General features: G+C 45.2%; 1 protein-coding gene across 1 annotated transcript in view; it reads left to right on the top strand.

The window, feature by feature from the left end:
• The window catches only part of Kif6 (kinesin family member 6), a 275,255-nt gene that overhangs the window by 117,193 nt on the left and 131,566 nt on the right, over window positions 1-26,496 (top strand). The window contains 3 exon segments of the mRNA XM_051152685.1: window positions 16,063-16,168; window positions 17,339-17,474; window positions 20,669-20,884. Coding sequence (XP_051008642.1) covers window positions 16,063-16,168; window positions 17,339-17,474; window positions 20,669-20,884 — 458 coding nt within the window.

The following is a 26,496-nucleotide window of genomic DNA, read 5'->3' on the forward strand; positions in this document are numbered from 1 at the left end:
AAATTATCACAACTAAAGAAAACAAGCAATAAAGACGTGGACAAAATCTCTGAGCAGTGGAAGGATGTGAAAACCTGGCCGCTGTCATCTTTAGAGATCCAGAATTACTGCACTTGTTAGAGCAGCCTCCAAAAGCGGGCAGCACCAGGGACTGCTGGGCACAGGGAACAAGTGTGCCGCACCCACCGTGGAAAGACAGTTTGCTATTTTCTCAAAACATTAAACAGCACTGGGCCTATAGGATGCTCCGTGAGTAAAGGCATGGTCCCCAAGCCTAACAACATGACATGAATTCAATCCCTAGCACTCACATAGTAGGAGATAACCAACTCCGGCGAGTTATTTTCTTTCGTGTCACACTCACATGCACACTAAATAAGTCAACACTATAAATCAGATGATAGCCACGTTTTTAGGTAATCTTCCATAAGATAAGAAAACAGGCTACACAAAGGCCTCTGCCTGAATATTTTTATTAATAACTTTAGACACTATCTTCTCCAACTGGAAACGTCTCTCAACTGCTGAGTTGCTAAACAGATGGTAATATAGATACATAATAGAGTTCAGCAGTTGATGCTGAAGAGCTACTGAAACTGGCAACAGCTTGAATGAATGTCACACGCAGGGCGCTAACTGACAACAGCCACACCCAAGCTACTACACACTGTGTGGTTCCATTCACAGGATATCCTGAAAAGGGGAGCAGTGTAGGAATAGAAAGGAGACAATTGCTTGCCAGAGATAGTGCTGCAGGGCAGCACTGAACCAAAGTGCAAAGAGGGAACTGCACCTGCTTAAAGAGATGGGGAAAGAGCACAGGCAAGTTCTATGGTTGGCCCTGGGGCCTCAAGACATGTAGGGCTTCAAGACATTTTCCATCCCCAGCCTTGGCTTCCAGCCTTTCTGGGGAATTATGACCTGATAGGATTTTTTAAAGTGTGTGGGTGTTGGTACATGGGCATATGTGTGCAGAAGGCAGAGGTTAACCTTGGGGGTCTTTTTCTCAGGTCTATCTTGTTTACTGGGATAGGGTTGTTCATTAACCTGGAGCTTACCCATGAGGCTAGGCTGCCTGGTGGACCCGAGAATCAGCCAGTCTCCACAGCTGGCTAGGCTGCCTGGTGGACCCCAGGATCAGCCTGTCTCCACAGCTGGCTGCTTGGTTAAAAGCACAGCTGATACATCTTGCTTTTTCTTTTTTACTTGAGTCCTGGGGGTTAAACTCAGTTCCTCATACTAGTGAGGTAAGCATTTTACCAGCCCAACTATCTATCTCCCTAGCCCCTAAAAGTGATTCTTTACAATATTAAATGAGTCTAAAATTACTGAAGAGCACAGTATGTTATAACGGCACATGGAGAGGGTTTCTTTCAAATGGACTCATTTGTACTAGTAAAACTTCCCTGATGTCCAATCTTCTATTTAGATCCAAATAAATGTACCTAATATGGAGTCTGAAATCTAATTTTTTCTATTTTAAACTTGATTATAAAATATGTATCAAAAAAAGAAACACTAAAATTAACCCACACCCAAAGACTACATAGCTCAATGAACTCTACAGCCCAAGAAGCCACTAAGAACTGTGGAACTCCACATTGCTGTTCATACTTTTACTGTTGAATATATTTTTATGCACCAAAACCCACCTCCAAAAAAATGAATGCACTTAAAGAATGTGAGTATGAAAAAGGAAATAAAGCTAATTGTTTCTCTAGTTCTAACTCTGTTGCACATTTTATTCTATCAAATAAGTCTCTCAAAGAGAAAACAAGCATAGGGTCTGGAGAGACGGCTTAGTAGTTAACAGCCTCTCTGAGTCATTCTCCCGGTGTCACTGGGATCTGAAATTGGACCCAAAACATGTTTTCAGGATAGATTGTCTGGCCCTGCCAGGCCCTCAGACCCCTCTGGCTGCCTCTGTAGGCCGTTATTACTCTTCTGTGTGCCAGAGATGCTCCTGGCTGCCTCCTGTCAGCAGGGGTCCTCAGGCCTGGCCTCTGCTGGCAGAAGGCATGTCTTGGTATCTAGATTCCATGTGCTGAGCCCAGCAGGTTCCATCTCATGAAGGTGACTGGTCTCAGAACATTCCATATGTCAGCAGTTCTTTTTGAACTTTGCCTAAAGTCACCGAGCTCAGGCAGAGACAATAAATTGAATGGCTGACATTTAAGAGAGTTTCATTCTAATTTTGACTCTCCTTCCAACCTAGGGAGAATACATGCCTTAGAATGGCCCTTCCTCCTCCTCTGTTGGTGTCTGTCTTCTAACCAGACAGGTGCAGGTTATGTTGTCTCTGTACTAGATGCTATGTAAGGACAGCGATGGTTCTCACATCACAGGACTGACAGGGGTCTTTCAATGAACCATTTTACACACTGAACATAGTGCCTGGCCCAGGGGAATTCCGTGACTGTTAACTATTATTATCAATTTCCTATAATTCTTTAATAGAATATTTGCTGAAGAAAGGACTTCATATGCAGATGTTTTGTCAAGACTCTCTATAGGAAACGAAGAGAATATTTCTTTCGCTCTTTCTTAATAACTTTTCTATTGCTGTGATAAAACACCATGACCAAAAGCAACTTGGGGAGAAAATGGTTTATTTTGCTTAACACTTCCATACCGCAGCCTGTCTGTCATTAAAGAAAGTCAGAACAGGAACACAAGGCAGTCACAACTGAAGCAGAGACCATGGGGGGAATGCTGCTAATGCCTTGTTCCTCTAGGCTTGCTCAGCCAGCTTTCTTACACAACCTAGGGTTTTGAGCGTAGGGTGGCATCTTCTATAGTAAGCTGGGTATTCCCACTTCAATCATTAATTTTAAAAACTGCACCATAAGCCAGTCTTCTGGGGGCATTTTCTTTCTTTTGTTCAAGACAGGGTTTCTCTGTGTAGCCTTGGCTGTCCTGGACTCACTCTGTAGACCAGGCTGACTTCGAACTCACAGCGATCTGCCTGCCTCTGCCTCCCGAGTGCTGGGATTAAAGGCATGCACCACCAGCTTGGAGGCATTTTCATAACTTGAGGCTCCTCTTCCCAAATGGCACTAGAAAACACCCCTTCCTCATTCCCATCTCTTTATTTTTGGTTATTGTTTTCACATACTTGGGGGATGTGCAAACATACGTGTTTGTTGCGGGCAGAGAAGGATCTGTGGGAGTTGGGTCTTATTGGGGTCCTAGAGACTGAACTCAAGTCATCAGGCTTGGTGACAAAGGTCCTTACCTACTGAGCTATCTTGTCACCAACACCTGCCCCGGTCCCCATGGCTAAATACTATCATGATTGTCTTTAGATATACTCACGACCAAGCCTGCATCTACAAAATAAAGATACTGGATATTTTTTTCTTTTTTATTTATTTATTTATTTTTTAATGATTTATTTATTTATTATGTATACAGTGTTCTGCCCGCATGTACACCTGTAGGCCAGAAGAGGGCATGAGGTCACATTACAGATGGTAGTGAACCACTATGTGGCTGCTGAGAATTGAACTCAGGACCTTTGGAAGAGCAGGCGGCACTCTTAACCACTGAGCCATCTCTCCAGCCCCCAATACTGGATATTTTTAAGATAAAGAAAATAGTACTAGGAATATAAGTGGGCTTTCCCCTTATTTTCTTTACCTGGCAATATTTCCTAGTTTCTACTGAAATAAAAAGATTGTCTTTAAAGGAATTAATGTGACTTGCTGACTTTACGCCTCCAATAACACAATAAAATTGCTTCAATTAATTAATGAGCAGAAGAGAGAATGCCCTTCCCCCATTAACTGCACTCTGGATTTCATAGTTGAATTAAAACTAAATGTTGCCTCTTGGCATATAGAAAAATATCGCATAACACACATAGTTAATTTGGAGATTGAAGTTGCATCTGGTTCTTCAATTTTATCATTAAATTATGCTCTTGGTTAGTATTTGTGTTTCCATATCAGGCTGTACTGGTAAACATTCTGTGATTTCAGGCTGGTGATTCTACGATTGATACAAGGCAGCATAGCTGGGACGGGGAGATGGCTCAGTGGGTGTGAGCACCTGCCTTGCAAGCCTGGGGGTGTGCATGCACATTCCTAGGCCCACATAAAAAGCCATGTATGGCCAAGCACGCCTGTAACTCCAGCATCAAATGGGGCACAGAGGCAGGGGGACTGCTGGGGATTGTCTCATTCCAGTTTTATTGAGAGACTCTGCTTCAAAACCAACAAGTCAAAGAGCAATAGAGCAGGACACCTGGTCTTCTCTGATGGGTGTGAGCACCTGCACATATATACACACATGCACACACACACACACACACACACACACACTCATGCATGCTTGTTGCATATCTGAAAGACTAAACAAACCAAAATCTGTTAGTCACCAGAATGGAATGTTAGTAAAATGTTCCCAAATCTACACTGTGCTATGTCTCACTGTCCACTTCTTTAACCATAACAGAGTTCCATATATTCCCTGAGGAAGAAAATTTTGCTAAAATCTGTAAGATACTTGGAAAATAAAAAACAAAGTAGTAGCCTAAATCATAAAAACAACAGATTCGTGGTGTTTAAATTATTGTGTAAACTAAGATGAAAATGTATTTAAGTGTTTGCAAGTATGTATAAGCGTATATGCTATAATATGCATGAGTAGATAAATGTGTTGATTTTAAAAAAATTTTAAGTATTAAGTGTGTGTGTGTGTGTGTGTGTGTGTGAATGCAGTGGCCTTTGGAGGCCAGAAAAGAGCACCAGATACCCCAAAGCTGGAATTACAAGCAGGTTAAGTAAGAGTCACCAAGAATGGATGCTGAGAAGCAAACGTGAGTCCTCTGTAGAAGTAGCACAGTCTTCTGACTGATGAGCCAGCTCTCCAGCCCCAATATGTGATGCTTGTGAAAAACCTAACAATAGATAAGAAAGCATGTATGTGTCCATGCCTGCCTACATGTGTCCATGCCTGCTTGCGAGCCAGTGAGCAGCAAGCAGGGGTTTGCAAAGGAGATGGTGCATACTGGAGGGAAGTTGGTGACTTTGCAAGGGGCTTATAACTGTTCTGTCCAACACAGAGAGGTAGAAAGCAAAACTCTGTCTCCTCACCCATCTGCTGTGGGATCCCTGCTAGCTGGAGCTCCCTGCACCCATGGAACTGTGGCATGAATGCTTTATTTTTGCCAACATAATGCACTTTCCAGGTACTGCCTCCCACCCACACACACAAATGGCTTTTATTCTGAATTCTCTGTTCTTTCCTTACCAACACTGGACGTGTCTGTTGGCAAAAATCTTCTGCTTCCCATTTTCTGAATTTCACATTTCAACATCTGTGTAATGGCTGCACTAAAAATACTCAGACATGTCATAAAATTGTTAGGGGACATCACGAAATCTTATAAAAGGCTGAGATGAATTGACTTGAGGATTGTTGTTGATATGGCAAAGGACTCTGTTTGTTCACTTGGGGTTTGATAGGTGAGGAACGCTAACTGTGTGTGCATTACGAACCTAACCTTTCAGCAGATCTCCTAATTTATCTCATTTGCTTACAAATCCACGGGCTAACCAGAGTTCAGAGAGAACAGTTTGTTTTAGCCCCAGTCCTAGAGGCTTTTGAGAAGAGGTATTGAGCTGTTTCCTGTTTGAGTCTACAGACTTGGTACCCCAGAAGACACCCCTCCCCCAAAGCCATGTCACCAGCTCCATTAGGATAAATTCTTCTTTTTAACTTTACAACTAATAAACAGATGTGTTGCGGGGCAGGGCTATAAGCTTGTCGTAACAGAGGACTATGTCCAAATGGCATGTAAAGGGCTGGCAAGTTGGCTCAGTAAGTGAGGAGGCATGTTGCCAAGACCGATGATGACCTGAGTTTGGTCCCCAGAACCTAAGAAAAGATAAACATCCTCTAAGACAAACCAAAGCCAAGTGCTCAGCCTGCCCTGTCTGGCCAAGCAAACAGTCTGTCCCTGTTATCTCAGTGTCGCTAAGATGCTGGCCTACGTGCCATGCCGGGAGCCTGGGAACGCTCGTCTTCTGTTCCCAGGTGCTGTCCATTTCCTCCTGTCCCTCCACTTCAGGCTTCCCAGTTGTTCACTCAGTGTTTATCATTAGCCCAACACTCTTTGGCCACCTCCTTCAAAAATTTGACCTCATTCAGGGTAGCCACGACTGCCTGGCATCACATTTCTACAAATGTCTGCTGAAATCAGAGTTCCCTTTCCTTTCCACGAGCCCTCCTCTGACTGCCACGCATGCCGACGGCTTCTCTCATGCCTGCACACTGTAGGTTAGCTGCCTGGCATGAGCTGGGTGGGGACAGCACTCACTGTGGGCCTTTCCAGCTAATCAGACACCCCCCCCCTGCTGGCATCCACAGCCATGTGTTGCCTCCTCTTTCTGGGTAACCTCAACTCTCAGCTCCGGGTCTGGGAGACATGACTTTGTGCTTTCAGAGAAAGTTAGTGCAATGGCCAGAGCTTTATCCCTGGAATCCGTACTGGTAAAAGGAAGTAACCAACCCCCGCAAGTTGTCATCTGATCTTCAGACATGCACCCTGGCATGTGTATACCTACACTCATAAACACCCACCCCACACACTTATAAATGTTTTTAAAAACAGGAAGTCACTATATATCAGAGTGCCTCAATCTTCCAAGTTCTGGGATTGTAACCCACCATGCCCCCTGCACAATAAACCTCTAAGGAACTTAGATGATAGAACACTAGAACATTCTGGAGTTGTCATAATGTTTTTGTGCTGATCGATACCAGACATTGAGGCTTATTTAGATTTTTCCCCCTTTCATTAAATGGCTCTTGCTAGATCATTTACAATATAGTTCTTTCTGAGATGTCTAATGGGGAGCAAGAGAGGACTTGGGTCGTTGCCCAGGTGGGGAAAGGCAACACCTTTTGTATCTAAAAGACTGACTTCTGAGGCAGGCTAGATGGGAAATGCTGATTCTTCATATGCAGGAGGTTTCTGCAGCAAGACAGAGCACAGGCTCTGAAGATACTGCCTCTGGCCCAGCTTTGGGTCCTTAGAATTATATTAACCAGTGCTCAAGTTAATAGCGGACAGTTTGTACTAAAGTAGTCACAGCTGAAAAATCCCAAAGTTCATGCCAAAAATGAATTTCTTCCCAGTTCAAGTAACTGTGGGGCCAGTAACCTGTGAGGTATTTACCAAGAAAAAAAATATAGATGGATTGTGCTTTTTTTCCTAATTGGCCACCCTTTAGATCAATTGACTGACTTCTAAATTTATCACTTCCCTCTTTGTTGTAAAGCAGGAGAGGCATGGTGGCTTCTGTTTGCTTCAGTAAGACACACTGCCCAGTTATGTGGTCACGTAGCTCCTGTCATACATATCCCATGTATGTGTACATATCCCACAGCCACATGTGCAGACAGCTGCCGAGAAGCCCTGGGGTGACCCCAGGCCATCCCCTGTAACTACAGGGCATAAACTACTTTGGGGCAGCTCCAAGGATTGCTCTGTCCTGCCTGTGGCCACCCCAAGCTTGTTCTGTAGGTGTGGGGTAGACATTTTGTCCTCAGTTAAGCTTGACCCTGCAAAGTATCACGTTTCTCTCCTGCATCAGGACAGAGGAGAGGACGTAAGATTGGTTTCTATAGGTTTTCACTTTGAGATCGTGTTTAGCATACTCAACACTCATTCCTTAAGTAACAAGGCATCACTGACACTTACTGCATGACTGCTCCTTGTAAAGATCGTTCTGATTTCTAAACAGCAAACAACCAGGCCTGAGCTTTGATGAATCTCATATATTTTCTCCTTTCTTGTTCTTTTCAATGATAGCACGTGGGTATGAGTGTAGGTATATGCTCTTGTGAATGAAACACTCTCCTGAGAGTCTGGAAGAGGACACTGCATCCTTGAGGCTGTGGTTACAGGTGATTCTGAGCCAGCTAACATGAGTGCTGGGGACTGAACTTGGCTCCTCTGCTGCCACAGTAGGCTTTCTTACCTGCTGAGCCATCCATCCAACCTCAAAGATGGATTTTCTTGCATAGTGGGTCCTGCCTTGTCCTCTGACTCAGAAGGATGCTGTGTGCCCTCCATGGCCATGCTTTCTAGATTGAATGCTGGCCCTTGCTTTGACTGTAATTGTAAATTCTCTGCTCCGTCTAGAAGTGTCTTCACTCAGTCCTGTATGGAACAGGGACTTCCTGCTGTGGATTTGACACCCAGGGCATATCTGCAGCACTGTCATTTCTTTAGCTCCTCTGTCTCTGTGTGCTGCTGCTCAGATCCATGCAAGGCAGAGTCTGACCTGAATGAAAAACAAAACTGGCTCAGCCCATGCCTTTACAAACGTGACACTAAAAAGGCTGCTTCCTCGGGTTACCACGTGGCCAGCAAACAGTGAAGAGTCGAATGGGCTACAAAGGGGAGTTGCTGTTGGCTTCTGGCCACAGAGGGAGTCGGGATTGAAAGGGAAATGATCTAGAATATAAAATCAACATTGTACCTAACTTTAGGGGCTGGGGAGATGGCTTGACACACAAGCACAAAGGCCTGGGTTAGAACCCACAGGGCTGGGGAAGAGAGCCTGCATGGGCCACATAACTGTAATCCCAGCTCTGCAGCATGGAGGCAGAAGGATCCTTGGAGCTCACTATAGTGGCTTGCCATAGTCAACTAAGGGAGCTCCAGATTCAAAGAGAGACCCTGTCTCAAAATATAAAATGTAGAGCCATTACAAAGTTACCAGACATGAACCTTGACCTACATACACACACACACACACACACACACATGCATGCACACACACACACACACGATGACATATATACACACCCACTAAAGTTTTTTTTTAAATATATAAACATAAATAAAATACAATTCTAACCTAAATTCAAGTGCTGGAGTAATTAGAAGGGCAAAAATTGCAAATTGCTTTTGACTGGGGAAAACAGGGGCAACTTTTAACAGATTGACTGAATTAAGAAAGATTTAATAAAGTGAAGTTGGCCTGGAGAGCCTTGCAGATAGAAGGATCAAGACGAGGGAGACTGCACGTCTGGTTTCCTTATTTTAAAGATACATAAACAGCCTTGGAGAAGTGGCTGGACTTGCATAGATTCCTACCAAGTTGGTTGCTTGCCCGAGAAAAATCAGTCTCCACAAATCCCAGCCCCTCAGGGCTCCGAACAGCTTTATAGCTCTCTGAATTATTAGCTTCAGAGTCAATCAAAAACATAGTGTATTCTTCATGTGGAAACATTCCGACGCCATAGGCAAAGCTTCGAGCACTTTTTATTCTTTCAGAAAAGAACAGTAGCATCGGGCCTTCTTTCAAATGGATTACTAGGCAATAGGTCACTAATGAGCAACAGTTGTCAGGCCCTCCTGAGTGTATGAGGAGCAGGGATACACACCCAGCACTGAGTGCCTGCAGTAGTGTGCACACCCAAGCACCGAGTGATTGAGTGGGGTGCACACCTCAGCACCAAGTATTTGCATTGGGGTGCACACCCCAGCACTGAGTGCTTGCAGTGAGGACATACACTCTAGCACTAAGGACTTACAGTGGGGTGCACACCCCAGCACTGAGCACCTGCAGTGGAGGGCACACCCCAGCACTGAGTGCCTACAGTGGGGTGCACACCCCAGCACCAAGTGATTGCAGTGAGGATCCACACCCCAGCACCAAGTGCCTGCAGTGGGGTGTACACCCCAGCACTGAGCGCCTGCAGTGGTGATCCACACCCCAGTACTGAGCGCCTCTAGTGGGGTGCACACCACCAGGTCAGGTCAGAGCTGGGAGGCCTGCAGGCTTTCTGATGAGGGTGGTCAGATTGAGCACATAAAAATATGGGATGCTCAGCTAAGTTTGAACTTTGCATAAACCACAAATAATTTTTCAATGTAAGCCCATCCAGAACAATCTTTGCAAGACTATTTCAGCTTTATTTTATATGACCAGAGTTGTTATACTTCTATTTGTATCACTTCCATGAGTATTTATGCCTTAAAACCATCAAGATTTGTAGTTGGCATGGGGGGGTTGGTGTTTATTTTATTTAAAAATTATTATTATAATTTTTTGTCTATGGGTAGTTTGGCTGCCTACATGTCTGTGCACCACAGCCTGCCTTGTGTCTGATGAGCGTGTCAGAGTCCCTGGAACTGGAGTTACAGATGCTATGCTGGGAATTGTACCAGGTCCTCTGGAAGAGCAACCAGTGCTCTTAACCACAGAGCCATCTCTTTAGCCTATGGTACTTTTAAGGCACCATTGTGATGGTTAAGCTAGCTTGTCAACTTGACAGAATTTGTTCAGTCATCATGGAAACAAACCTCTGACTATAACTTTGAATGAGATCCTGGAATAGGGTACCTGAGATAGAAAGACCAGCCCTGCAAGTAGATGATGCCATCCCATGGACTGAGGTCATAAACCACATAAAAAGGAGAAGGCCTGATGAACACCAGCATTATTCTCTCTATATATGTACCTTGACTGTGAATGCAGTGTGACCAGTTGCTTCACAATCCTGCAAACATGGTTTTCACACCCTGATGGACTGTAGGCCTTCAAACTGTGAGCCACCGTAAACTCTCCTTCCCAATGTTGCAAGTGTTTGTCAGAGAAATGAGGAAAGTAACTGATGCAAACATTGAAAACCACCTCACTGGTTTTGAAAATCAAACTCCAGGGGAGTAGAGTGAACAGACTTGACAGTGAGTCTTACAAACCCAGCATTCTCAGAACGAGGAATCAAGAAGCTCTCAGGGAACAACAGGTCAGGGTCTTAATTGTTATTCCCCGCGTTAGACTCTCTGTTAATGCAATGGCCAACTTAATCCATTTTCTAGAGTCAGCTCCTGGCTGAGATGTCTCAGGGATAGAATTGAGAAATATTTTGCTTAACCAATGTCAGCATTTTATCTAACAGCTAATTCACACCGCTTGATTGAAAAGAAAAAAGTCCAAGTAATAATCAGGCATGCATTAAGGGAGGGGATGGATTATCTGCTAACATGGTCCTGAATTCATGTCTCTTGCCTCCCAGGCACCCTTCTTCCTGGCTTCAGATAAAGTGGCCAGCTATTTGCAATAGCCTGAACTTTGTGGGTTCTGTCTCCCGGAGGTCATTAGTGGCTAATGTGCATCCCGCTCACTTTATAAGGAATAAGATCTCTGAAATCATTCAGAAGACATAATTCACTGCAGATGAAGTCTCCACTCTCCAGCACGGAGTGATTCGGGTCCTGACACCGCATTTTGAAGATATTAAAACCCAAACGAAAAATGTGGTCCACAGCTTGCATTAATTATCGTTGGGGAGCTGTGGGAGCGTTTGAGTACTGAAGAAATTGCTATCTAATATGATTAAATAGGCCCGGCTCCATCACGAGGCTGCCTCTCCACTCGGGTGATTCCTTTATTCTCCTAAATTCAACTGTTTTGGGTTCTAATCGGCCAAAGGAATGGACAAGGAAGGCATAAAGGCAAGAAGGCTGAGGCGTGAACGGCAATTTCATTTACGGATCATAGTTGACACAGTGGGTCTTTGGGCCTCGACAGCTCTTTCATCAGAGGTCCAAGTACGTATGGGCTGCTGAGTTGTGAAGCGAGGTGTGGCTGCTGGGGCGGACAGTTCCCTGCTTTCAGCATCTTCACCCTTCCCAGTGCCCCCTGCCTCGGGCTCCTCGGGCTTTATGAGCTCTAAGACTTTGTTCTAATGTTTATCTTTTCAAGGGTTTGTTTCTATTCTTTAACGTATTTCTAATCTAGTTTGCTCTCTGGCCCATGATAAATCACCGACCAAAAACAACTTAGGGAGGAAAGGGTTAACTTGGTTTACAGATTATAGTTTATTATTGGGGGAAGGAGAGAAAGGAACTGGAGCAGAGACTGTGAATGGGGTGCTGCTTCCCCACTTGATCCCCATAGCTTTCCAAACCTGCTTTCTTACATACCTGCCCCACCCTCCCAACCCAGGGGTGGCACCGCTTCCAGTGAACTGGGCCCTCCCATATCAATCTTTAATCAAGAAAAAATCCCCACAGACTTGTCTAATCTGATAAAGGTGATTCTTCCACCGGGCTCTCTCTCCCCATGTGACTCTAGTTTGTGTTAAATTGACAAAAACTAAGCAGCTCAGTGTCAGTACATACCCAAGCATTTACAGGGAGGGCATGGAGGTGTCGGGGGAGGCTCCTGTGTCTGTATGTGGGTGTGGGGATGGATGTGGTTGGATGGGTCAGTGTGTCTATGTCTCTGCATGTGTACTTGTGCATGTGTACAGCTGCCTGTGGAGGCCACCACCTGTCACTGGCTTCATGGAACTGGAGTTAGAGGAGGTTGGAAGCCCCACCCCCATTCACTGTGGGGGTGGTCCTCTGCAAGAGCTGTATGTGCTTTTAAGCCCCAAGTCATCTCTCAAGCCCTAAGAAATTCTTTTTTACATTTATTTTATTATTTTATATGTATGGGTGTTCTGTCTACATGTATGTCTATGCCCTACATGCCCACCAAAGCCAAAAGAGAGTGTTAGATCCCCTTAAAGCAGTATCACTGATGATTGTGAGCTGCAAGGTGGGTACAGAAAATAAAATCTGTATCCTGGAAGAGCAGGCAATGCTCTTAACAATTGAGTTAGCCCACCTTTTAAAATACTTATTTATTTTATTTCAACTATTATTTTATTTTATTATTTCATTTTAATTGTGTTATTTTCTTTTGTGACATAACAAAATTTAATAGTATTGTAAAATAAGCATATAAAAATCAATTGCATAGTGGTATCATAGTGAACCTTCCTATTGTTGTGATAAGACACCATGACCAAGGCAACATATAGAAGAAAGAGTTTATTAGGGACTTATGTTTCTAGAGGGTGAGCCCATGACCATCATGGCACGGAGCATGGCAGCAGGTAGGCCGGCATGGTGCTAGTGCAGTAGCTAAGAGCAACCACAAGGCAGAGAGGAGAGAGAGAGAGAGCTAACTGGGATTGGTATGGGCTTTTGAAACCTTAAAGTGCATCCTAATGACACACCTCCTAATCCTTCCCAAACAGTTCCAACCACTGAGGACCAAGTATTCAAACACATGAGACTACAACGGCCATTCCTATTCAAACCACTATAGCCTTATGTCATATTTATGTATCACAAAATCCTTGTAACCTGTCTTGCAAGTTTTTAATGAGCTTTTCTAATTAAATATATAATATAATTTCTAATTAAATTAGCTTGTCAAATTAAATATATATTCTGTCCAATTAAATATATTATAGTGCATTTCAAAAATATGTAACAAGGCTGTGATTTAAACTATTTTGCTATGGAGATGAGCTGAGAATTGTCTATTTGAAACTTTAGTGCTATCAACAAATTCAATTTTATTCAAGACAGGATTATGGAAAAAGAGATATGGAGCAAAGATTAGGTATAGCTTCTATTACCTTTGAGCAAGAAATAGTTGGGCAGCATGGGAACCATGAGGGGATTTATTGTGGGAATGAATAGCCTGGGAGAGCCAGACCTCTCCAACTGGCCTTTTATTCTTTTGAACTTCCCAGCAAACCTGTTCTTGCATGTGTGCCCAGATTCCTCCCATCTAAGCCCTTTCTTTCTTACGCCATCTTCTTTGGCACCTCTGCTCTTTTCCCCTTGGCCTTGTCTTCCCAGGCCCCTCAGCCTCAGTGTCTGCATTAGCCCTGGAACTCTGGTCTGAAGGGCTCTTTGTGTGGGTCTGGTCCACATCCCAGTTGCTGTTCCCCAGTCTTTTACCTCAGCAGCTGCCTCTGTTGCATGCTTCTGTAAGTTGGCTGTTGGCTTTGACCTCTGTTTTTTACCAGTTTCAGCCTCTGCTGTGCCATCCAGGCCTATTCCACCTCGCTGCTGCTGTCACTGTCCCTGCACAGGTGTGGCTAGTCCTTGCCATTCTCCTGCATGCCTGCAGCTCCATTCCCACCCAGTGCCTCTGCTCCCTAACCTGTGTTGCCGCCAGCCTCTTTCCTCAGAGCTAATCCCTCAGCTATGAAAGATTATGTAAATAAGAACTGGTGCTTACATTGCACTTGCCTATAGCAAACAAGGAGTTCAAAGGCTGCATGTAGAATTTAAAGGAGTTATCAATACAGTTGGTTAATTAATTTATATTATTCTTATCTCTTACTTTGGCCATAGGCAGTCTTTATTCACTTAGACTCTGTATGCATTTTATAACCTACTATTATTTCCTTTTGCTGTGAAAGCACAAAAATAATCTTCATACAGAAATCCACCCATTGCTTCAAATCTTTGTAAATATCTGCAAATAGTTCTCCAGTGGGGGTGATTAAATAAGTTGAAATGAGGGAGCAGTGGGGCAAAGGAAAGTTTCGACTGACCCATCCCAGTCCCCAGCAAGGGACCTCTGATTCTTTCTGTGGCCCCATCTCCATCACCTCTAAAAGGATGAGGGCTAAGGTCCAGCAGAGGGGTACACATGAGAGTCTAGGGGCATCTGTAGCATTGTGGGGAGGGTGGAATAATGCCAGCAAGCATCCAGCTCTTTCTCCATAGGCTGGGGATGGGGCCTGGCAAGAGCAGACAGCAGGGCTGGACAAACTGTCCTAGGGGCATGGTGTCAGAACGCTCTCCCTTGTCACCAGGTGTCAGATGTGCTTGGGCTCAAGGATGAACAAGGACAGGAAGAGGAAAAGGTGCCAGAGGGAAAAGGGCTACCACATGGGTCCTGCTGTAGGTATGCTGAGGCCCTTCTTTCTGATCTGTACCACAGAACAGGACCTGGGGCCAGATGCAAGTTGCAGCCTGAGCCGTGTTGTCAGGGAAACTGGGAAAGACTGTAGTCTTCAAGCTCTGTAGGCATGAAGGGTTGGAGATCCCAGACACCAGCTGAGAGCTGGCCTATCAAAGAAACCTACACCTTCACTCTAGTCCAGCATTCCTCAGGGAATGCAGAAATACAAAGGAGGAAGGACAGCACCTCCACTAGCAGCTATGACTGCACTCATGTACTGTCCTATGGGGCCAAATGGGGGACATCTGGGGATGTTCAGAAACGTGTGGGTTGCATCTAATGGAGGGGCCTCAACAGAGATGGAAGGACTGGAGCCCAGTGAATTGTCACTGTGACTGCTCATGCCCAGCAGAACAGAAAGCTTCGATGACCTGGTGTACAGAGTAGCCAGCACCAGACGTGGAGTGGCCATCTGGAGACTTGGGCATGAGGCTTGCTTAGGCTGTTCCAGAGCAGGCTTGGGTAGAGGGTGAGGAACAGAAAAAGCAGGTAAAGGCAGCTAGCTGCATGCCTCATGTTCAGCTTCAGCATGTCCCCGAGCCTGCTTACACTCATCAGGGAAGTTCAGTGGCAAACTTGGGGATCACGGGAAGATTGGAAAAAACCACTGTGGGGACAACAAGCCCCCCCCCCCGGAGTGACTAACGGCATTGTGGAGCACTGCTGAGGGCCAGCTTGGGCTGAGAACCATGCACCTTTAATGGACCTAACATAGGAATTCTTTATTTTTATTACTTCCCCTAACAATGTGGCAGCTTGGCACAGAGGCAAAGAGGTTGAGTGCGGTTGGAATGGGAAGGTTATAGAAATCAAATGATTTTTAAAACCATTTAATTATTTATTTTTAATTGTGTATATCTGCCTGTGCCTACCTGTGAACGCATTAGTGCATCCATGCATGCTGTGCCCTCGGAGGCCAGGAGAGGGCCACATGGGTGCTGGGAACCCACCTCAGATCCTCTGTAAGAACAGTGAGTGCTCTTAGCCGCTGAGCCACCTTTCCAGCCCCTCAAATAGCTTTTGTGGGAGAAATGCATGTGAACGTTCATTGGAAGTTAGCCAAGTATTTGCACAGTTGCAGATTTTGCTTTATCAATATGCTTTCCATCCTCACTTTCACAGTCACATCAAGTAATGAATTCTAAGAAATATGGCCCCATTATCCTGTACATCGCATGTTCTACACGCAAGTCAAGCCACCAGACTCTGTAAGGTCTCCAAGCTCATTCTTGCTTCTCATGAATTATGTATTTTTTTTTTTTTTTTTTTTTTTTTTTAGGCTGGAAAAACTAATCGCATCCTTTTTGGAAGACCAAGATCCAGAGAGTAGACTGGAAGTTGGCGCCGATATGCGTAAAATCCACCACTGTTTTCATCATTTTAAGGTAAATGTCAATGTTTCCTCCAGTCTCAGCCATGTCCTGCCATGCTCCAGCTGCAGTATAAACTCTTCCTGTTGACTGACTCCTGAAATGCCAGGTCCCAGCTCTACACATTCAGAAAACAGCCTGAGCATCCAACTCCACGACGATTATCACCGAGCAGCCATAGGGATCCCATCTAACTTTTCCACAAATAAACTCTGCCCACGGACTTCTAACTACTTTGCCAGGAGTCTCTGACTTGCACTCAGAATATGTCTATGCTGAAACACATGGACGCACACACATACACACATGAACACACAAATGTGCACATACACATTTTCAAACAGTAGCAAGATGATCATGTCCAGGATTATTTTTCAGTGTTATGATTTATTTGAATAGCGTATTAATTCTCCTCAGCCTCTGAAGGTTTGGTTTTGTGGGGGCATAAAGTGGGTGGGGATGTCACCAGTTTTCCCTCGCGGTTTTGCATTCGTCATGAAAATACTGTGAGATGATGGAGCATTTTACCTTTTTCAGTGGAGGTGTAAACAAACATTGATTTACCTTAGATAAGGCACTAACAGACCAAAGAAAATGATCCCACCCATGTTGATTTGAGTGAATCATGGAACTTATTGGGGTTACAGAACATTGGTGACTTCAAGGCTCATACATTATTTAAAAGCCCCACCCCAGCATGGGTGATGACTCAGAAAAATTGCATAGGCTTCCAGGCCACACTGCAAGAGTCTCCTCTCCTCCAATGGTTGTTTGCTGCTTGTTAACCTTAGGGGAAGGACATTGAACCTTGTAAGTTCCAGGAGCTTCCTGTGCCTTGGGGTTTTTATTTGCTCCTGGCTTTGTTTCCTGGGTCATAGAGCCTCGTTCCTCCCTCTGGGAGAGAATACTTCAAATTTGAGTAAACAGCTTCACAACTGGGGGGAAGGAGTCTAGCAGAGATATCATTTAAGGAGGAATTTACCAGTTTAGAGGAGGGAGAAGCTAAGGGAGAGGGGATTAGGAAAGAATGGAAGGAGGAGGAAAACATATACAGCAAATGCAGTAACTTCCTGAAAGACAAGGATGGGGTCAGACGTGCATGCCCAGTGTGGGCTAGGAACAGCCTAGCAGCAAAGACATTTAGAATGTGAGCATGCTCAGTAAGTTCTTTCCCCCAACTTACAGAAGCTGTTGAATGACAAGAAGACCCTAACAAATCCTGTCTCCTCTGAAACCACACACCAAGTATGCCAAGAACCGCTGAAAGATACAGAATATACAAAGCTCCGAGATCTTCTCAAGCAGAGGGACAATGAAATCAGTATCCTTCCTGGGCATGTGGGGAGGAGGGGATGAGTGGCTCTCACTCTCCTGTCTTGGAAGTGGAGGGAACATGCAGATTTCCCCCTCCCATCCCCCATGATACCACATATCTTGCTATACCAGCCTATCCCAACCTGCTTTCCATTTATAGTGCGAAGTGTCTTTCCAGCAAAGTGCAAGCAAACATCTGACTTTGGCTTTTCATCTCAGTGTGTGTGTGTGTGTGTGTGTGTGTGTGTGTGTGTGTGTGTGTGTACACGTGTGTGTGCATTTGTTCACACATGTGGAGGTCAGAGGACAATCAGTTTTCTCCTTCCACTACATGGAACCTGGGAATCGAACTGAGGTCATCAAGGTTGGTGGCAAGACTCTTTGCCAGATGAGCCATCTCTCAAGTCCTTGATAGAGATATTCTGACAGAGAACATTTCAACTCTTGGACTAGTGTCTTAACCATCTCTCAACACTAAGTCTTTTTCAAATACATTTTGGTTGTTCTGTGGTGGGCTTTGTGCTTCGAGCCCAGAGCCAGTAAGTTAGCTGGTTATCTTTAGCTAGCTGACCAGACACCATGCTGACCACAGTCTCATCGTGGCCCAGAATTTGTGGCTGATGTGTGGGTGAAACTCAAAAGATGACTGGAAAAAAATGGCATATGGAATTTAGTTTATGAAAAGCAGAGAGGTTGGCTTAGATATAACTTTTTTTTATATATAAAAGGCAGATCTCTTGTCCTGGGCCCTACATACAGATGTTTCCAAATTAAGAAGTAAGCAGAGATTGAGTGTTCAAGATAGAATTCTTCTTGGCTCCCAGAGGCAGAGTCTTCTGGGTGCTGAAGGCCACCACAGTAGCTGCTGGTGGGTGCAGGCACTGTCTCCCTGTGCAGACAGAAGCAATTACTGCTAAAGCGTCCCAATGCGGCTGGTTAGACCTCAGGACTCTGGACCATTTCTTTAGCACTGTTCCTCATTTTTACCTTTCAGTCTTGTAAAAGATTTGACACTTTCATGACATTTATAGCCTTTAAACACTCACAAGAAATACTTTTGCCAAATTTTTATAAACATATTTTAGTCATTTTTTTAAAAACTTTACAAAGACACTTCAAGTGCAGCTGTTGTGCAAAATAGATCCGAAGAGTCTTATCCTCACAGGAATTGGGGAGATGGCTCAGCAGTTAAATGTGCATATTGCTCTTGAGGGAGCTGGAGACACAGGCCTAGGTTCAGGTCCCAACATGGGGTTGGGGACCCATGAGAAAATATGTCACACTATATGTTCATGTTTTGTACATTTTTTAAAATGTATAGATAAGCTAGAAAACTGGCTCAGCAGTTAAGACCACTTGCTGCTCTTCCAGGGATTCAAGTTTATTTTCCAGCAGCCGAGCCCATGCACCTACATCATGCGGCCTGACAATCACCTGTTTCTCCAACTCTACGGCATCTGATGCCTTCTTCTGGACTTTTCAGACATTGGCACTCACACAAACATACAGAGAGAGAGAGAGAGAGAGAGAGAGAGAGAGAGAGAGAGAAACAGACAGACAGACAGACAGGAGATGCTTACAAAGTAAAAACCAATCCAAACAATGTAGGCGAAGTGCCTCATTAGCTTCAGTCTCTAATTTTAGTTGAGCCTTAGCAGACCCCATGTCAGATTCGAGTCAATTTTAGCTGCTTTATTGTCCAGCCAGTAACACTAAGTCCGACTGCGAGTTATACCCCCACTCACGCCCTCGTCTCCGAGTGCTGCCCACAGTGTTGTCACCCTGCATTCCTTCCCTCTTTCTTACCCTATCCATCTCCTGGGATGGCCTCAGCCCTGGCCTTAGCCCCAGTCTGTGTTCTGTTTCTTTTCTTGGCCTCCATCCTAGGCTGGGATCTTCCCCGCCTAAATACTCCTACCAACCTCTCAGTGCTCGCCATTGCTTATGAACATCTATGCATCGAGGAGGAAGGAAATGAGATGTGACAGAGAGGGACCGGTCCAAGCTGGCTCGGGTGTGTTTATAGAAAAGTGAGAGTTGAATGAGCGATATGTGTGTGCCCGCCCCGCCCCCACCTTCTTCACTGTTCCGAATCCCACACAGCTGTCCACGTAGGCGACACGAGATGCTTCCCATTGTAAGTCACCCTGAGGCCTGGATTCAGAACAGTGATATGGAAGGAGTCAGAGCAGCCATTGAGAGTGCTCAGTGGGCAGACCACATGCCACCAAGCCTGGCAACACACATCTAACACCTGGAACTCGCATAACGGGAAGAGAGGACAGACCCTCTTAGTTCCTGTGACCACCTCTCGGAAGTATTATTTTAACGAGGCAAGAAGGAATGGGAGCCACATTGGGTATTCTAACAGAAAAACTGATTGGCCATCCAGAAACCAGCCAGCTGAAGTTAAATCTGGGGAGGAGTGTAGAAGTCAGATTGTTTCCTCGTTACTTCCTCAAAAACATGTAATCTAGGCCCACCCGTCTCTGTTCTGAGTAGCAGTCTTCTCTCTCATAGTATTCCTGTGTTTTCTAAGACTCCTGTGTGTATGAGTGCATGGGCACACGTGCCCTCCTGCATGCCAGAGGTTGACATTGAGTGCCCTCCTCAATCACTCTCCATCTTATATTTTTGAGAGGGAGTCTCTCACTGAACCTGGAGTTTGCCAATTTGGTTGCTCACACCGGCCAACAAGCCCCAGGTGTCCTTCTTTCTCCACCTCCCAGAACTGTTAGCAAGCAGCTCCACCTGCCGTGTCCAGCCTTTCCCATGGGTGCTGAAAAGAAGACAGGGTCTTACGTAGCCCAGGATGTTCCCAAAGTCATTAAGTTGACGAGGATGGTCTTGAACTTCTGATCCTCCTTCTATCTTGAGAGTGTTGGGAATATGGGCATGTAAAGATCTTTCAGTTTGATGGTTTTTATTCCACTGTGGCACAATGAAAGGCTGATTCCCTCCGCAGCCGCCGACACCTGTGCATGCACATTGAAGGAGCGGCTGTGTTCCCGTGGCCAGCTAAAGGAGCGGCTGTGTCCCCGTGGCCAGCTAAAGGAGTGGCTGCGTCCCGTGGCCAGCCTGCACCAAAGTTCATCAGTTGCCACTATCTGCTTGGAAGGTAACAATTGCTTTTGGAATTCTGTCTGATCATGATCGTCTCTCAGGAGCCACCTTAGGATTTATCCTTAAATCAGATCCTAGATATCCTGGTCAATATGTTAAAAAAGGAAAGGAAGAAAGCTCAGGATGGCCGCCACTTATCAAGCACAGAGAAAAGTGAAGCCAAACCGCCCTGGAACTCACCCTTCACTCCTGGGAGCCCCGCAGGCGCGCGGACTTCATTCTCCCCAGCCGTGAGCCAGGCTCAGGACCTCAGCATCTGCAGGAACAGACCCAGCTTGCTCCACAAAAAAACAGGTGGGTCGGCTACGTTTCCAGTATTCACCATCGTCCATGGCGGGGTTCCGGGTCACACCTGTGGTCTGAGCTGTGCAACCGTGAAGGTCCCAGTGATGAGCTTGTGAGAATTATTTTTCCCCCAAGTGAAATACCTGTTTCCCAAATTCATGAGGGAATGGAGAGGAATCGAGTAAACTGTGGCAGCATTGCATTTCGGGTGAGATGGGTCTGGGCACAAGTAGAGATGCTAGCTCCAGAGGAGGGGAGGAAACCCCTTCCTGTGACAGAGAAGAAAGCGTGAGGCCCCTGTTGTTTCTCCAGCATGGTGCTTTTGTCTTAACTCAAGTAAGCTGTCTATAGCCAAATAAGCTTAACATATCAGTACGGCCTTCATCAAAGGCCTGTAAAAACTGGCAAAACTATGAGATCATAGGATTCCCCAGGGTTGGCCTCGTCCACGGGTGTGTTTTCCTTTTCTGGACTTTGATAGAGGTGTCGGAATGGCTTCCAAAGAACTGACTAGAAACCCAGGCTCCCTTGTGGGCCTTGGCCTCCTATAGACCAGCATGTTGTGGAGTCACATGATTGACCCTGGCCTGGAGGAATCTGAAGTGTGGCACAGAGAAACAGAGAGAGCCTGCTGTTAGGGCAGCATTTCCTGCGTGTGAGGGAGCATTTCCTGTGCACGTATTTGCTAGAAGGGACCACCTGACAAGTGAAGTTTTATAAGGTGTCTAGCCTGGGAATCATTTACAAGTCTGGTACCATGCCAGTTAGTTTTATTTACTAACTTGCCACAACCTAGAAGAAGTCCTCGGCTGAGGCACTGTCTAGATTGGGTTGGCCTATACTATAGGCCTTTGCTGTATTCCTATAGGCCCTATAGGAGTGTCTGTATGGGCTTGTCTTGATTTCTCTGACACGGTTTCTAGCATGTGCTCCTTTGGTAATACAGAGATGGAGTTTAAAAGTGAGGTTGTCCTTGAGCATGGAGAGCATCCTTTCCTCATCTGAGTCCTAGACCGTGTAAGAGTGAAGAAACCTAGCTGAGTAAGCAAGCGAGGACCCAAGCATTTGTCCTCTCTCTGCTCCTGACTGCGGGCGTGATGCTTAAAGTTCCCGCCTCAACATCCCCATAGCGATGGCTAGAACTGTGAAGCGGGTAAACTCTCCCATTCCCATGTTGCTCTTGGTCAGGATATTTTGTCGCAATGAAAGCAGAATAGGGACTCTCTAAGATCCACACTTCAGTTATCAAAGACAACGTCAAGTACCATGGAGATGGGTTTTTATAATATCTCACTCCTGCATCTCTTAATTGCACACCATCACCTTGTCTCAGTTACTTCCTCCACAACACAGGAGCGTGGACTCCAAATCCTAGGGAAACAATGACGTGTTTGTGCTATTCATGGTGGGGAGAGAACAGTTAGGATTACCAATTCCTCTCTGGCACTGATTGCTACATGGCCCTGACTACGTTCTATTACAGACTGTAGCTGGCTGGAATAAAGTGGGGGCAGGACCTGGACTGGCCAAGTCTTTAGATGACCCATCCATTCTGCATATGTTGACAGATTGTATACTTTAAGAAACTACTACATTTTAATATATTTATTGTGGGTGTATGTGTTTCTAGGTATGGACATGTGTGCACATGTCGGGATCAAAGAACAACTTTAGAGATTCCAGAGTCTCTCCTTGCACCATGTAGCTGCTGTGATTGAACTAGATTGTCCAGCAGGCACCTTCCTCTACTTAGCTGTCTTGCTAGTCCAAGCACACACTTTGTTGTAAGCACAATACTGTTTACTACTATCATAAGCACGGTTTGCATTTAATCCTTATCCTGTGGGGTAAGTTTTGGTTTTGCTCCAAGTTGAAGATGAGGACATGAATAGACAAACACAAGCTTTGACCTTAGAGTAATTACAGACCAACAGATCAGAGTTACTCAGGGAACACTTACGAGAACCATATCCGAGAAAAACAGAAAGATCCAGAAGGGCTTCCAAAGGTCAGGTGTGTGGAGAGAGAATAAGAATACTCCAATGAGACGAAATCCATTTTCTGGTGATTTGTTAAGACCTCCTGCAGGATGTAGGACATGGGAAGGTCACGTGGAAATGACAAGTGCAGAACAGACGAACACAAGGAACTGAGACTCATGGCGAATTCAAAGGCCATATAGTCTAGGCTGCATAGTACCTGGAGGTACTATGAGAGGGATGGACACCCTAAGTGGTAAGGAAGTTGAGTGCACAGGGCTTGGTAGTGCATAGGCTGTGGAAAGTCAGGGTGAGGTGAACCCCAGGTCTCTGAGTGGCTGGTGGCAGACTACAGAAGCAAGAAATGATACATGCATTCGCTGGCCTGACAGTGATTTGAAGCTTTGACCACCATGAACATGTGTCATCACCTCTGCTCTTGGGGCCCAGAATACAATTTTCAAAGCATGGCACTGGAGCATGATTGCTGCCTATTTTGAGCCACAGGAAATTGGAAAGCCACAGAAACAAATTCTCTCTCTCTAGCCTTATCCTAGTCTCTTCTTTGCCTTGCTCCCCTCTCTCCTCCAAGGCAGGCCATAGAATCTAGAACCATCTCTCCAAACACCACTCACGAAACTTAGAAATTGTCCGTCAGCTACTGATGTGAGAGCTGACTGTAAACATTTCCCTGGCTCACCTTGACTGGCTGGATCATAAGACATTCCCTGCAGAAGAGGTTTTGTCCTTGACCCAGTGGGAAGGAAATGGCACAAAGAGAGGCCAAGATGAATGTGGGCACGCCCCACTGAGTTTCCTCGCCCAGCCTATTATATCAGGTCATTTCTTTGGCTCAGTCACATTTCTGTAAAGCTGTCCTCAGACCTAAACATGGAAGTGGCCAACTTTCTCTACGTCTTTGGATCTAGGGCTTCCTTTGAAGACTCCCAGACCACATAAAAGTTGGCTTCAATGAATCTGCTATGCTTCTCTCTAATTTAGCTTTTGTTAGAGGGGAGACATTGGTGATCCATATGACAGGTGAAGAAAAGTGTCTCACCCTCCTACTCTACACCACTCAAACTAAAAGGTTATTTATCAATGCCCATGGTGGAACATCATGTCTCACAGTGAATGGAGAATTTATTTCTGAACTGTTGTGTATACGCAGATGTGGCTGCAGATTCAGCAACCCAAAGCTAGCTGTGGGCTGGACTTTTTGAATGTCTATTTCTTCTTTCTGTGCCATCTCACTTCTCAGAATGATTCTCCTCTTGGCGTCCCATGCTCCTCCCTCCCTTCATAATTACAGTCAACTTTCCCAGGGCCTCGCCTCTCCCTTAATCTTGCCATTGAGATGGACCACAGTCTTGTTTGGAGAAGAAATCAAGTTTGCTTGAATTGAAACTTGCTTTAAAAAAAAAAAAATCACAGCAATTGATTTTAAGCCCCAAGAACAAATGAGGTCAAAGCTTTGGAGAAGGGCCCCTCCCATCTGAAAGTGCTTTTGAGTCATCTTAACTGCCATTGGCTGGGCTTCTAGGAGAGCTGTAAACAGGAGTCAGCCGACAAATGGACTGATAATGATCTAACCATTTGGGGAAGGGTTTGAAGGGGAATCGGCTTTATTGTCTGGCAAAGACTACAAAAAGGAATGGAAATCGTGGAGGAATCAGAGTCATAGAGCGCCAGGTAATGGGATCCTTCGTTCTGTTTAAGATCCTGGGAGGCGATTAGACGTTTATGACCACAGCGGCTTATATATGAAAAGCTTATGTAAACTAGAGCAAATTCAAAAAAAAAAAAATCAATAAGCTTGCTGTTTTGGAAGTTTTTCTGGCTTCGGAAGGTGTTTTTGTTTCTTTTAACCATGACAGGGTTGTTTCTAGTACTGACTAGGTCAAACCGACTGTCTCTGAAACTGTGGTCAAGGTGTGCCCCTTTCTTCCATGCACCTCTGATGTATGCTGAACATGAGCAACTTTGAATTTGAAAATGAGGCTGAGTTCATGGTTCACTGGAGAATCCCAAAGTCATCGTCCAAGCAGCTGGCCAGGTGGAAGAGAATCAAGGCCTTCGGGCTTTCAGTTGTTGATATGGAGACTAAATGTCTATTGTGGTTTCCTTGGAAAGATGAGAGGGATTGTTCGGACTCAGTTCGGAAAGTCATACTGTTCTCTCATGAGGCACACCATGTGGCTCAGCTGGTAGAGTGCTTGCCTGGAATTCACAAAGCCCCGATTTTCATCTGCAGCACTTTATAAAACCAGCTGTTTGGCAAGGGGGGTACTAAAGAGATGGCTCAGTGGTTAAGAACTCATATTGCTCTTCCAGAGTGCCTAAGTTCGACTCCTAGCACCTACGTGGAAGTTCACAACCCTGTAACTCCAGCAGCATGCATCTGCTTTCCCAGCACTGACGGGCCAGGGGCAGGTGGATCCCAGGAGCTCACTGGCCAGCCAACCTAGCCGTATGTGTGAGCTCTAGGTTCAGCAAAAAGCCAAGTCGATGATGATGATGATGATGATGATGATGATATGATGATGATGGTGGTGGTGGTGATGATGATGGTGGTGCTGGTGTACTGGATGAAGGGGAGCTAGAGTGATGGCTCAGTAGTTAAAATCATGTGAGTATATAGTCTTCTTGCAGAGGACCCAACTTTGCTTCAAATATCCACTTTGGGTGGCTCATAACCCCCATTTTAGGTGATTCAGCACCTTCTGTCCTGGGGGAAACCTACACATACACACACACACACACACACACACACACACACACACACACACACACACACCAAATTGTTGTCTTGAGACCAAAGCCGACTGTTTATTAGTCTGTCTATAACTAGTCCTCCACTAAGTTAAAAAAAAAAAAAAAAAAGCTGCAGGAGAAACTAGTGGGGGCAAACCCGCCTTCATGCTTGCCAGAGAAGAGGCATTTTTTTCAGAGCACAGGACCGCTCAGCCAGAGATTTCTGTGCACACTTTCTTGGAGAAAATGCATTTTTCAAACCCTTCTTTGACAAGCCTGTAGATGAGATGAATAAATAAGATCTAAAAATGAAAGCCAGGAGAGAGAGAAAAGATGCAGGAATGTTCAAGCACATAGATGTCTGTTCTCAGGTCCATGAACCCTCAAACTTTCATCTTTGTGGTCCCAATGAAGTCTCATGAGGTCTTTTCTCAAACTTATGAAGTAAACAAGGCATACACACACACACACACACACACACACACACACACACACATATCACTTTTGGTGGGAATGAATTTCTGATGTTTGGTTAGCTGCAGAGGGACAGCATGAGCTCTTACAGATGCTGTCCTCATTGGCATCTGTAAACTGGACACAAACTGTAGTCATCTGGAAAGAGGAACCTCAACTGAGAAAATGCCATCCATCATATTGGCCTGTAGGCAAGTCTGTAGTGCATTTTCTTGATTGATGATTAATGTGGGAGGGCCCAGCCCATCATGGGTTCTATAATAAAGCAGGCTGAGTAAACCATGGGGACCAAGCCAATAAGCAGCATTCCTCCATGGCCTCTGCATCAGTACCTGCTTCCAGGTTCCTGTTCAGTTTGAGTTCCTGTCCTGAGTTCTTTCAGTGATGAACTGTGATTGGGACACATAAGCCAAT

Source organism: Acomys russatus, chromosome 11, assembly GCF_903995435.1.
Source record: "Acomys russatus chromosome 11, mAcoRus1.1, whole genome shotgun sequence".
Lineage (NCBI taxonomy): Eukaryota > Metazoa > Chordata > Mammalia > Rodentia > Muridae > Acomys > Acomys russatus.